This window comes from Rhynchophorus ferrugineus, unplaced genomic scaffold, assembly GCF_030347505.1.
Source record: "Rhynchophorus ferrugineus isolate W39M unplaced genomic scaffold, kcgeb_rfMv2 rfM3, whole genome shotgun sequence".
In the NCBI taxonomy this organism is placed as follows: domain Eukaryota; kingdom Metazoa; phylum Arthropoda; class Insecta; order Coleoptera; family Curculionidae; genus Rhynchophorus; species Rhynchophorus ferrugineus.
This window is the reverse complement of record NW_027472582.1, coordinates 71,778,838-71,793,767: the sequence shown is the minus strand read 5'-3', so window position 1 is coordinate 71,793,767 and position 14,930 is coordinate 71,778,838. Positions and strand designations below refer to the sequence as shown.

Below are 14,930 nucleotides of genomic sequence, written 5' to 3'. Positions count from 1 at the left end.
AATTACTTCCTTCCAAACAACCAATATTCATTCATAATAATCTGCGACTTTCTCATTAGTATTCCCAAGCTTTTACATAGCTGAGCAGGTGTCGAGTTGATTTCTGTTCATAAATTACCTGCTGTAGGGGTAAAAATAGGTGTGGGAGTATGTCTGAATGTGTTTGAAGTAGGTGGGAGTTTCGTGTATATTTTCGTCCGTGGGACAGCGCTAGATTGTATTCTGTGTGTTTTATAAATTTGTGAATGATCAGGGTTTTCAATGGCCGTCTCAATAGGGTCTGAAAATAAAAATCCCAACCTGTACTTCATTTCTAAGAATATATCTTCTTTTCGGATATTTTTGATTCTGTAAATACCATTGTACTATCACAATAAATAAATAGTGAAATTTAAAAATTATAATTAAATAATTTAAGCAAAACATGCAAGTTCGTATTACCAACCTTCTACAGATAATGAAAACTCAGCACTTTCTCTTTTGCTCTTGCACGTATATGTTCCACTATCTTGCTTCCTTAGCTTATCGAAGATTAGCTGGGCACCGTGACTTGTTATAGATACTTTTGGTATCGTCTTTTCTCCTGAAACAACAACAAAACAATTATTATTTTCTTTCTTTTAAATAGAGCTGGAACTAAAGGGACAAGTGATAAAATAATCTGGAAAGATATAAATCCGATTCTGGTTAATAAGGGCACAGATTGGGATTAGAATTTTAATCTGAATACACCTCATAAAACAACAAACCAACTGGAAGTGGAAGTAGATACTGTTACTACCGATATTCAGGACGCTGCTTGGAGAAGTCCCCTATTATTGAACAAAAACTGACAGCTGAGCATCTGGAAGATAGATTGCCTTCAGTCCTTGGGGATAATATTCTACCATGCCTCAATCCCAATAACTGTTTTGAAAGGATTGCAATGGTTATTCCTGGGAAGTTTAGGACCACCACTTGAATCTTGAATCTTGATCTAAATTTGAGAAAAATCACCAGACTATGATCTTATGGGAGAAATTATTAAATGACTCCAAAGAAAGTCCTTGGTTAAATTAGACTATACGTCAATACTTGCATTCAGTTAAGATGTGAATCAGATACATGGAAAACTGTAGAAATCATAATGATACCAAAACCTGGTATCGATCTAAGTGAAGTTTAATCATAGCACTCTATTACTTTATTGCCTGTTATGGCTAAACTTTTTGAGAAAATGATTTTAAACGCCTCAAACCTATTATCACGCAAATAAAGCTGGTCCCACTTCACCAGTTTGGTTTTAGAAATAACCCATTCAACATTTGACCAAATACATCGAATTATAGATGTAATTGAAAATCCTCTAGCAATAAAAGGGTGTGCTCTGCTGTTTTTCTGGATGTTGCACACGTTTTTGACAGAATATGGCATGAATGCCTCCTATATGAAATAAACACATAACGGAACATACATTATCTTATACATCATCTCAGCAGAAATTGCCTTAAAAATATCCTAATCGTCCAGTGCCTCACAAAACCACAATTTATCGTTCACATGTGAATTTTAGTACGGTACGACAGCAGACAGGCCTCGCTCTGGAAGTCAACGAAAGTCTCGCAATGCTTTTTCTTCTCAGTGGCCACGACAATAAACAGAACAGTCGGCTTGGGCGAACACACAATCCTCAATTAATTTATGAAATAAGTATCCACTAAAAACAACTCTATGGTGCAATTAACGTGCGTTATTAACGGCATGCAATTATCATATGGCAACACAGCAAAATACCTTGGCATGACCCTGGATGCCTAGCTCAGATAAAGCAAGCATATAAAAAATAAACGCGATGACCTCAGCATCTAGTTTAGGAACATGTTTTGATTGCTTGGCCGAAACTCCGGGCTATGAACTGACAACATGGAATTCATCTGTGAGGCTGCGCCAGTGACTCCAATATCCAAGAGATTCAGAGGTTCCAAAATAAGGTGCTCAAGTGTATTGTGAATGTGCCTTGGTGTGTTTGTGACCTTTTGACCTCCATTGCGACATAGAAATTGATATGGTTACAGACACCATCAGAAGATTTGCCATTTAGCATCAAAGAAGACTTCAGAACTACGTCAACATGGAAGCATCTAGACTTAAACATGTATAATATCATTACACGTTTTAATAGCGCCCTTACGATGTTTTTACTTATTTGCTTCTCCATTGCACACTAGTTTAACACTAGTTATGATCAAACTGGCAACGTTGTTTCTTGGAGTTTAAAAAAAACGGTTATATTTTATAAATACGTACCTAATGGTCGACTTTTTGGACCTTTCCATGATACAGCTTCACCAGTTTCGATGTCTCTGCACAGCACCGTTAAATATTCATTTTCGGGCTTCGCTTCGCTCTGGTGGGAAAGATAAAGTTTCGCCGAAACAACATCTAAAACAGAAGAAATCAGAGTTAATAGAGAGACAAAAAACATCCCATATATTATTAAAATATTAAGAACTGTAATAAATCCGATTTATAATAATTGGTTAGAAACCGTTGGATGTATAACATAGTTTGTTAAGTTACTTAATTGCTATCTATAAAAACATCATGAAAAATTAAACAATATCAAGCTGATATTGATTAAAATATATAAAAACACTTAATCTGATAGTAGCGTTGGGAACTATCGACTGAAAACAGTCGAAACAGTCGATAGTCAAAAAACTAGCGACTGAAAATAGTATGTCATGAAAATGTGATGTCAGACGAAGATGTACGAATCCTTTCCTGTATGAGTATTGCGAGAGAGGAAAAGAGGGAGATATTTTCCATTGGTAGTTTAAACTTACTGAAAACTATTATAATAATAATACATAACATGCAATTTATAATTTAATTTTAAACGTAGTAGAAAAAATTTAAAAAAAGTGAAGTAGAATTACTTTTATTCATGACATAATTAGAAATGATCTGAATGAAATGATACAAATGCTTTATTTATTATTAAACAAAATATTTTATAACAAAAATCTAGAGAGTAATCCAAAAGTTACCTATTATTGCCATAAAAATAATCATCATAAAAACATTTTGCTATTTATCAATTGTCAATGTCTAAATATCAATTACTAAACAGTCAGTAGTCAATTTCAGTCGATAGTTTCGAACACTATTCATAACATTAAAATTACTGCCAATAGATATTCTTATATGGTAAATTTAGGACACTTCTGCTAGATTTTTGTCGAAAAACATATAACAATGCAATAAAAACAAATTTCTTTGATGGCAACAATTGGTCCTTTTTCCCTCTCATCTCCCAACAAAAAGCTAAAATATAAAATGCACACTTCGCCATGATTAATGCCACCGAGTCAGCAATTCTAGGTCGTTATCTCCCATTTTAAGTAATTTCGTTTTAAAAGCCGGCTTTTCTAGATATTCTATTTTACATAAATTCAAATGATATTATGAAAAGCGCATTCCGCGAACGTTTATATTTCACGACCATTTCCGATTTTGATTTTCCGCAATTATTCTTTTTTCGGTGTCAGTTTTATGGCCAGTATAATGTGATCCATTATTTAGATAACTTATTGGAATCAATAATTAAAATAACTGGATGAAATTTATAACAGTTACAATATCACCAGTTATATGTTATAGGAAAAATAGATAATAGGTTCCTAACTTCTATTTTTTAAATATTTTAAAGATTCCTTTTTACCAACGAGGGTTTATCTGGACTGGATCTACAGTTTAACGTGGACTCCGAACTATGGTCCTCGATACTAAGCCTAGTGACTGGCCAGTGACCAACTTTAGAAAACAGATTACAGAAGACAGATCACAGAAGATATCCAGTCTTACCCAGCCTGGTTACTGTCGTGACTGGGATTTTCTTTGTTGTCTATAAATGCATTGAAAATTACAATCACAAACGTAATGAGTATATTCATGCCCTAGCAGAATTCGCACTCGCGACTATAGCAATAGTAGAAGAACCGTTTTGTCGCCTAAATCAATGGGCCAAGGAAGCCTGCAGTTAAGATATAAAACAAATCGATAGTATAATGTATTCAGAAGGCTCCAAATTTATTGTAGTATTTTATTTTAAATAAATTTATATCTTCAATGCTCTTGAAACATGTTTTTTTATAATTATATTTTATTTTGCTTAAATAACAATTGACTTTTGTTTTCTTTTTCTTACAAATAAGTTTTTAATGCAATAAAAATGATGGTGTATGTATTTTTCCATATTAGTGTATTTGTTATAAGAGATATTTTAACAAAAAATACTTTTAAAGATTGGTATAAGTCCTCGATTTTTTCATATTTTTAAAGCTGAACTTAAGAATATATCCTTAATAGGAATTACAAAAATTCACTTTCGGACATCTGGTAACGTAGGATCTAAAAACGATATTTTAGATGCATTTCTCTCGAAATTTAAGATGATATCTCAAAATTTATAGAACCGATTCATTTGAAATGTTTTCTATACATTCTTATATTGTATTCTGCAATGCTACAGCGATGAAATGTTAGTTCAGAGTGCTAACAAGATATATATTCAGCATATCACTGGTAGTAAAAAGTAGATAGTTATACTGGGATAATATAAAATGATAGAAGTTGTATACCAATGTAATGTTCTGTGTGTTGATGAAATTAGAAGCCAGTTTTTATAATTTCTTAACATAATGAAGCATATATCTGAGGTTGAAATAAGTCATGAAATGTTAATCTAAATAAAATTTTAGGAAAATATACTATCTTACAGAAATGCTGTTCTATTCCATCGGCTGTATAGCCCAGATTTTCTCGCTTTTAACTACTTTTAACTACTTTTAACTACCAGTTTCTTTAATCGATTAGACATGCTTCATTACTGGAATATATTTTATTATATTTAAGTGAATACAGCCTTCCATGAATGGAAATATTTTAGTTTTTTTCATAACCTTTCTGAAATATTATAATTAATACTCATATTCCATTGCTGTTGCTTATTCAGTGTATATGAAGGAAAGAGGAGAACTAAAGTTTGTATTTGTTCAAACAAGATCTTATTTACGAAAATATAATTTTTGTTAGGATTGATATTTACAATAGATACGAACTTGGAAGTAATGACGAATACATAGGAGAAAAGTAGAAGCCTCTAACAATAAACTTATTGCTACTTACATAATAAACATGTTCAAAACTCGTTATCTGATGAGTTTTTAAATTGGCTTTCTTCTCAATTACCTTGTCATTCTTCTTGAAAAAAAAACTAATATGAGTGAAGAGCAATGAGTAAATTATATCAGGGTGGATTGACTATAAAATACTAAAAAATATAATTATATGCCAAATTTTCCTTTGACGTCATATTGTTAGATAATTTTGATTGATAAACAAACTGACATTAAAGACATAAGATATAGTCTGTCCAAAGTAATTTTGTACATACGTCATATAAATTTGTGACATCAAAACGTAGCAATATTGCCGCATTTTTAGTTCATTATTAGAGTTTTAGTTCAGTGTGATATACAAAAAAATTCTAATCTAGATACAATAATTGAACAAGAATGTTATCAAATATAACTTATTTTAATATAAAAATACCTCTAAAAACCACAGTTAATTGTACGGCCACAATAGTTTATAGGTTAGAGTTATAACCTATTATTACTATTGCTTTCAAGAATTTTGCATACGTCTGACAACGGCATGATTTTGACAGGCTCATTCGTTTACGTGTTCAAACTAATCAGGCAGCACTGTGTCTCTTTTTAACTAGAATAAAATCAGAAGGAAAATATTGTCTGCTTCTAAAACGAGTTTACAAACTGCGACAGGAAATATTGACAACGTATGTACGAAAAAATAACTTTTGTTAACCTATGTCCATTATTAATACCTAAAAATAATAAAGTTAATCAGTATTTAATAACTTATCTTGATAAAATAAATCTAAGCACTCCATTTAATTAACAAAAAAAAGTAAACGAAATCTCTCTGCACGTTTGCCGTTGAGGAGCATTCATGTGAGGACCATTTCGCAACCGTATTTACGCTGACTGATTTTGTCGCATTGATTAAAAGGAGAACATCACGGAAAAGCAATTTTTTTAAAGCTTCTTTGGGTTGAAATTAGAAAAGTGGGTTTATAACGAAGATTAATGATTGCGAATTTTGTTTCGTCATAACGGTTTCATTGAGAAATCTCCGATAATATACCCTCGGAGCAATCCAATTTTTCCTTCTCTCCGAAATGTTTAAACAAGAATTAGACGTGTACCTTCGAAATAATTAATAGATTTTAACTAGAACCCTTAACAGCATACATATTTAAAACGCCATGGACAAGAGGGTTTAAGGTGTATTATGGCCTCGGTTTTAACCATTGCAAATTATTTTTCAAACATTATTAAGTGCGGACCATTTTTCTCATTGGTTTTCAGCTGACGGGAACTTAAGGGTCGCATTTATAATTCCCCTTTCGGTAAAATTTAAAAGCTTAAATAATCGGCCAGATAAATGGTTTAATTTTTCACCTTTATTTCAATTCTTTCTCTCTCTCTCTCTCTCTTTCTGTCTCCTCCTCCCTTCACATTTGTATATATTATATCAGTATCTGTTATATCACTGGTTGTTCAGAAAAAGGTCTACGTAATTAACTAATTATGATGTCCTTTTCAAACGTTAATATAATAATTAGGCAGCATCAACAGTAGCCATTCCTATCAATCACCAAATGAAATAAAATATTTTTAACACTAAAAGAAGGTTTTAAAATAAAATATGTAATGTTCGATAATATATGACATGACGACCTTGTTCATAAGCTACAGAAAATGTTACCGAAACACACTGAACTATTAAAGAATGTAAAGCCAGAATATTTAATTTCAAACAAAAGGACACCTATTTTACAATAAAATAAGTTAAAGTAGGTGTACCACAGGGAACTGTATTGACGCCAATTCTTTATCTGCTCTACACATGTGATGACCATAAAGGGAAAATATTACGATGCCTACATTTTATGATGACACTGCGAATGTTGTGGTCGGACGCAATAATGAAGAAGCCATACAAAAACTACAACAGGCATGTGACAGTATAAACAAATGGACCCAAACTAGAACAATACAAATTAATGAAAGTAAATAATTGTGTGTGCAGTTCATGTATAATCTCATCGCACAAGCACCAATCACAATAAAGATTACTATCATTCCATAAAGCAACACTGAGTATCTCGGAATGAATCGTGATGCAAAACTTCGCTGGAAGGAACATTTAAAAAAGAAAAAGGAAGTCCTGAGAATTATTATAGGTGCACCGAGATGATACAGGACTGATTACTTAGACCAGTCAACACTCAGATAGCAATAGTCGCTCGGGAAATCAAGAAAATTGCAAGAAGACATCGGGACAGACTTTATATTCATGTCAATATCGAAGTAATACAAATACAATATTTGGATAACAACAAAATAGGACAAAGACTCAAAAGAAACAAATAATTTCATCTTGTGGAATGTCGTGAGGTTTATTTAATAGAAAAACAGCAATATTAATACACAAACATTATTATACCAAGACTATGATAGATACTAAGATAGGTCCGATGGGTTCTCCTATATATATATATATATATATATATATATATATATATATATATATATATATATATATATAACTAGATTTAAATGATTGTAAAAATAATTTGTATGTTAGTCGGCAACGACTGACAACAATGTAATAAATACATTTACAAAAATTCTTTACAAAACTCCAGCCAAAGAAGAGGAAATACTATTCAGGGACATCAGACTATTGCGACATGATAATAAAAAAATCAGTACGAGGAAGCCAAGGATTTACTAAACTTGCCCTTTATATTATCCATTCACATAATGCTTTGAGAATAAAAAAAAATTGATACACAACATAGGCAAATTACATGAGGGGTTATAGATAAAGAATCAAATTACAAAAACGAATGGTGGCGTTGCGAAATTCTGACGTGCAGCATTACTAAGTAAAAAATAGCGTAATAACTAACATCTGAAACTACTAGCCATCAAATATGAAGACATCCATTGTATTTACCAGACATTATACCTTGAAATTATCACTTGTCCTGTCTAAATGAGGATTCGTTTATCTTGAAAACGAGACATTGGGATCATGATCATCAAACTACATTGTTCTAGGCTAAAATGGTGATTTTTTCTGTATGATCTGAGAGAGTGGTGATATTTACTTACAGTGTCCACTGCTTTGCAGTATGCCAACGTGTTAAGCCTTTTGCTGAAACTGCAGCTAAGGGGAGAGAGAGAGAGAGAGTGTTCACCAAAACTGCCTCAATTTTTCATGAAAAATGTCCTTTAAAAACTGTTTAGAAACTAAGTAAAAAATAGCACAATTAATAACACCTGAAACTACTAGCCTTCAAATATGAAGACCAGTTGGAGCTAATGTCCCATCCATTGTATTTACCAGACATTGTACCTTAAAATAATCGTTTGTCCTGTTTAAATAAGGATTCGTTTATCTTGGAAATTCTGGTAAAACATATTTAAAAACAATTTAAAGTATACTTATATATATTCTAACTAGCCGTGAATATTTCTAACAGCAAATTGAAATTTCTATCTAAAAACTACAGTGTCTTGCACAACAATTTCAAAACATTTACAAAAATTCTTTCCAAAACTCCAGCCAAAGAAGAGGAAATACTAATAGGAGGGGGACATCAGACTATTGGGGCATGATAATAGAAAAATCAGTACGAGGAAGCCAAGGATTTACTAAACTTGTCCTTTATATTATCCATTCACATAATGCTTTGAGAATAAAAAAAAATTGATACACATCATAGGCAAATTACATGAGGGGTTATAGATAAAGAATCAAATTACAAAAACGAATGGTGGCGTTGCGAAATTCTGACGTGCAGCATTACTAAGTAAAAAATAGCGTAATAACTAACATCTGAAACTACTAGCCATCAAATATGAAGACCAGTTGAGGCTAATACCCCATCCATTGTATTTACCAGACATTATACCTTGAAATTATCACTTGTCCTGTTTAAATGAGGATTCGTTTATCTTAAAAACGAGACATTAGGATCATGATCATCAAACTACATTGTTCTAGGCTAAAATGGTGATTTTTTCTGTATGATCTGAGAGAGTGGTGATATTTACTTACAGTGTCCACTGCGTTCCTGTATGCCAACATGTTAAGCCTTTTGCTGAAACTGCAGCTAAGGGGAGAGAGAGGGAGTGTTTACCAAAACCGCCTCAATTTTTCATGAAAAATGTCCTTTAAAAATTGTTTAGAAACTAAGTAAAAAATAGCACAATTAATAACACCTGAAACTACTAGCCATCAAATATGAAGACCAGTTGGAGCTAATGTCCTATCCATTGTATTTACCAGACATTGTACCTTAAAATAATCGTTTGTCCTGTTTAAATAAGGATTCGCTTATCGTGGAAATTGGGGTGAAACATATTTAAAAACAATTTAAAGTGTACTTATATATATTCTAACTAGCCGTGAATATTTCTAACAGCAAATTGAAATTTCTATCTAAAAACTATAGTGTCTTGCACAACAATTTCGAAACCACTTATAGGTTTTAACTAGCGCGGAATGTCCTAATTTGAAATTTAAAGCCTGCTTTACGCCAAAGTATTTAAGCCACGTTAAAGCCGTTGTTTTAGCCAGTGGAAATTATTTTTCAAACAATATTAAATGTCTGTAATTTTTCTCATCGGTTTTTGAGTAGAGAGGAACTTTGGAAGCATATTTATAAAGCTCTTTTCGCTCAAATTTGGAGGCTTATATAATCTGAAAGATAAATGGTTTAGAATATCGCTTTTTCTTTGTATATACTGGGCGGCACATCAGGTTTTATCCTTATAAGTATATGGGGGATGGTAGTTTTATAAGGAATTTTTGTTAGTTTGGTCAGAAATGTTCCAATATTGAAAAAAGGAGAAATAATTGTCTTGGTAATTGTTGGAAGAATATTAATTTTTTTGTTAGTTACATCTTACATTAGATATGCTTTGTACAATATTAATTTACTACTACTGTTCTGTTGTACTTGCATTAATATACAAGCAAGACGAGTACGGGATTAATACATCAGTATTTCCCAAATTAATGTTAAAACTAATTTACTTAAACTAAACTTAAGAATACACTAAACAAGTTCATGTGGTTTGGTTCGATTCAATCTTCTGATTTCCAGCGTGTTGTCCAGTAGCTTTCCAGCTGTCCAGTAACCTTATTTCATGTTATAAGGCGAAATCTTGGATCACTTCGGGTATCTATTTGATTTCGTAGGCATCGTGCAGCTTTTCCTTGATTACGTAATGATAATCATTGGTAATCAATCTTATAACTTTGTTTTGGGTACGTTGAATTACTAGTTGGTATAATGTCTTAGCGCAACCCTATATTTATATCCCATAGGCCTAACTTGGCTTTACGATTGACTGAGGTAGAGTGTATAAATCAAACGTCAAAAGCCTTTAACACAGTGCTATAAAATTCTCGGATGACTTTATATAATTCGATGATAGAGTTATATAGGACTTCAAGCACTATAGTTCGCACTGTAGAGCTATATGGCTTGAAAATTAATGAAGAAAATACCAAAATATTGACGTAGTGATGAGTCCCTCGCTATTGTAAATCTTTTTAGTTGTTGGTTCGAGATGGAGGCATGGTAGAAGTTCAAGAACATATCATTAATAATATTAACGATGAAAGTGGCATCATCATGAGCGAATTGGATGGAAGTAGTAATGAGACATCAGGATCACGATCATCAATCTATATTGTTCTAGGCAAAAATGATGATTACCGATCATCCACAGTAGCAAGGTTTGTTGAAAATTATCTCTTTTTTCATACTTTCCAAATTTGATAAGATTAGCATGTTTGCAGATCACTATATATTGTATATAATATCTATATATCTAGAATACTGTTTGCGGTTGATAGATAGAAATTAGATTAGATTAAGACATTGAAAATTTGTCTTTTAGTATTTGTCTTCCTACCCTTTCAATATAAGTAGTTTTATATCAATTTTTGATCAAGATAAGGTTTTACTAAAAATCTTTATATTTTTATTTGTTGAAGCCTTAGATACGTACACTGTATGGTCTCAGAGAGTGCTGATTTTTACTTACAGCCTCTACTGGGTTGCTAAATATCAACAAACATTAAGCCTTTTGCTGAAACTGCAGCTGGTGGGAGAGAGAGAAAGAGTGTTCACCAAAAACTGCATCTATTTGACAAAAAATTAATAGCCATTTAATTAATTGTTTAGAGATTATAGGATAATTTCTCATATCCACTAGATATTTTTCCATTTAATTTTTTTTATCTTTGATTTAATATTTTACCTCTAAGAATAAACATATTGAACACATTTTTTTTGTATTGTACAAGAAGTTCTTTATTTCATTGCTTGTCTTATATGTACCACATGAGTGCAGCCCTCGCCTTATCATTCAAGACTAATAAGAATACTTTCTGAGTTCTCTCTTTAGTAGAAGAAGCCTTGAAAATTGCAAGATCCAAGATCGGGTAAATAAAAAAGTTAATAAATTAGTTTAAACATCAAAGTTCTCCAATTGAACAGAATGTGTGAACGAGAGCTGTAATATTACAAGTTTATTGGTTCATGCCCAGAATAATACGATAAATTTCATGTTAGAAGACTTTTCCAGCCTGTATTTACAAATATGACTGTATATTTGAATTATAATAAATACATTTAATCTCTTACTCGACAAAAAACAATCTATATTAAAAACATAAAGATATATGTTACATCATTCCTGTTGCTATTAAACATATCCGGAGATATAAACATTCTTTTTTATTTAGAGCCATAAAATCGGGGAAGACATCTTTGTAAGCGAAAACAATATTAATGTTTCCTTTTTTTGATATTTCCATTTCTCTACTATGGAAAACTTACATCTTCTGTCTATTCGGCGCATTAATATTTCGAAGGATTCCGTATATGATGTGTTTTGCCTTTCTCCGAAATAGTATTTGTCAAGTGTGGTTATAGATCGTAAATATATGAATCCTTTGTGTTTCCTTTTTATCATAATTTATTGTCATATATATATACCTCTAGTGGGAGTTATGAACTGCAGGTTTCTAAATGTAGGGCGCCATAAATTCCTGGGATAAATATCGTGTTTTATTTCGGGGGATATCTGGCAAATTTGAATTTATATGAGATGGGAGTAAAAAGTTTAAATGTTATATATATCGTATTTCCAGTAATGAAGTTCCAGTTCCAGAAATGAAAAAGCTGGATACTGAATGAAGAAAGTATTGAAATGGTTAAACATCAAAACTCTCCAGTTGAGGGGAATGTGTGAACGACAGCTCTAATATTGTAAGGTTATTGGTTACAGACCCAGTAAAACGCACTAGACTTCATGTTAGAAAACTTTTGTAGTCTCTATGTAGACATATGACTGTATTTTTGAATTGTAATAAATACATTTAATCTCTTACTCGACAAAAAACAATCTATATTAAAAAACATAAGGATATATATTACATCATTCCTGTTGCTATTAAATGTATCCAGAGATATAAACATTCTTTTTTATTTAGAGCCATAAAATCGGGGAAAACGTCTTTGTAAGCGAAAACAATATTAATGTTTCATTTTTTTGATATTTCCATCTCTCCACCACGGAAAACTTACTTTTTCTGTATAGTCGGCGCATTAATATTTCGAAGGATTCCATTTATGTCGTGTTTTGCCTTTTTCCGAAATAGTATTTGTCAAGTGCGGTTATAGATCGTAAATATATGAAACCTTTGTGCTTCCTTTTTATCATAATTTATTATCATATATATATATTTCAAGTGGAAGTTATGAACTGCTGGTCTCTAAATGTAGGACGCCATAAATTCCTGGGATAAATATCGTGTTTTATTTCGGGGGGATATCTGGCAAATTTGAATTTATATGAGATGGGAGTAAAAAGTTTAAATGTTATATATATCGTACGTCCAGTAATGAAGTTCCAGTTCCAGAAATGAAGAAGCTGGATACTGATTGAAGAAAGTATTGAAATGGTTAAACATCAAAACTCTCCAGTTGAAGGGAATGTGTGAACGACAGCTCTAATATTGTAAGGTTATTGGTTACAGACCCAGTAAAACGCACTAGACTTCGTATTAGAAAACTTTTGTAGTCTGTATGTAGACATATGACTGTATTTTTGAATTATAATAAATACATTTAATCTCTTACTCGACAAAAAACAATCTATATTAAAAAACATAAGGATATATATTACATCATTCCTGTTGCTATTAAATGTATCCGGAGATATAAACATTCTTTTTTATTTAGAGCCATAAAATCGGGGAAGACGTCTTTGTAAGCGAAAACAATATTAATGTTTAATTTTTTTCCATCTCTCCACCACGGAAAACTTACTTTTTCTGTATAGTCGGCGCATTAATATTTCGAAGGATTCCATTTATGTCGTGTTTTGCCTTTTTCCGAAATAGTATTTGTCAAGTGCGGTTATAGATCGTAAATATATGAAACCTTTGTGTTTCCTTTTTATCATAATTTATTATCATATATTGAATTTATATAAGTTGGGAGTAAAAGAGTTTAAATGTTGATAAAAAAGTCAACAATTTATTGTCAAATAGCAATATATTTTGATCTAAAATCCCGAAATATAAAAAACAACCCCCTTAATACAGATTAATGTTAAATGTTAATTTATATCATTATTACAAACAATTCACAAAGTTAATTGGCAAAAGTGCTAATATTTTTCATTTGTTCATTTTTATTTCATCATATATACACACACACACAGAAGTACAAATAAAGACAAAGAAAACACATATTTGCGTTAACAGTCATTTGTCAGAGAGTTAAACGCTAACGCGTTTCACGCAAATTATTACGGCCCGAATGGCTGTTATAATCCGAAAGCGTCTGAATGGTCTTTGCGGCTTTTGTTGGTGTACACAGGGGTAACATTTTCTGTACAGAGAGGATCGGTGTATAGATTCAGCACGTTTTACGGCGGCGCTAATGTGTAATTAATGAAGTATGTTCAAATAAAAACACCTATTTGAGCTGGCATATTTGCATCGGTTTTATATCCGACCTTTTATTTGCAGCAAAGGATTTCTTTCAAATATGTCTCGAATATGTGTAAAAATTTACTAAGAATAAAATGTTTTTTTAACATTTAAATACTTAGGTACGTCTAGTAGTCCAGCAAGGGGTCAAGTGTTATTAAACAAACAAGAATTAGCTTGTTTATTTGAGGAGGCTGAACAAAGGAGCTAAAAAATATATGCAGAAGCACAAAAACGAAAAATTCTCTAAAATATGGTATCTACTAACCACCATCCTAAGATAAGGCAAAATAACAGGATTATTTCATGGGAATGATGCAATTTGGGTGCATTTTAATCAAACACTTTGTAATTTGAGGTTAATTATTTGTAATTTGTAGTCTATAAATACTTAAATTTTTTCTAACATTAGTTATGTAGAGTTACACCAAAAATCACCTCAAAAATCGAAGGTATCGACGAATTTATATAAAGTTCTGTCATAAAACATGATTGGCAAAAATAGAACTACTGGCCGACACAGAAGACCAGCTTAAAGCGCACTCTAATCACTACAAACTTATTTAATAATATCACTAAATAAGGTTGTAGTGATTAGAGTGGCTAGTTGGTGTCGTTTAGGTTACAACAGATTATAGCAAAGCATTATATGGCAAATTATGACCTCCCCTATTTTGGAATGCCTTGGAATGAGGAGTCTTGTTCGTAATCTGACTGAGGAGTCAAAAATTAATAATTAATATTATATGGTATTATTCGATTAACTGGGGTAA

The 14,930-nt window shown here is 31.8% G+C and overlaps 1 protein-coding gene across 3 annotated transcripts in view; it reads right to left on the bottom strand.

The window, feature by feature from the left end:
• Positions 1-14,930, bottom strand: part of LOC143192326 (neural cell adhesion molecule 1) — a 151,789-nt gene that overhangs the window by 24,907 nt on the left and 111,952 nt on the right. For 2 of the 3 annotated variants that reach the window (XM_076397591.1, XM_076397592.1), the window contains exons 3-5: positions 2,287-2,421; positions 446-583; positions 119-280 (exon numbers count right to left, since the gene is read on the bottom strand). In XM_076397591.1, the coding sequence (XP_076253706.1) occupies positions 119-280; positions 446-583; positions 2,287-2,421 (435 nt within the window). The remainder of the gene's footprint in view (positions 1-118; positions 281-445; positions 584-2,286; positions 2,422-14,930) is intronic. The other variant, XM_076397593.1, reaches the window with a different exon arrangement.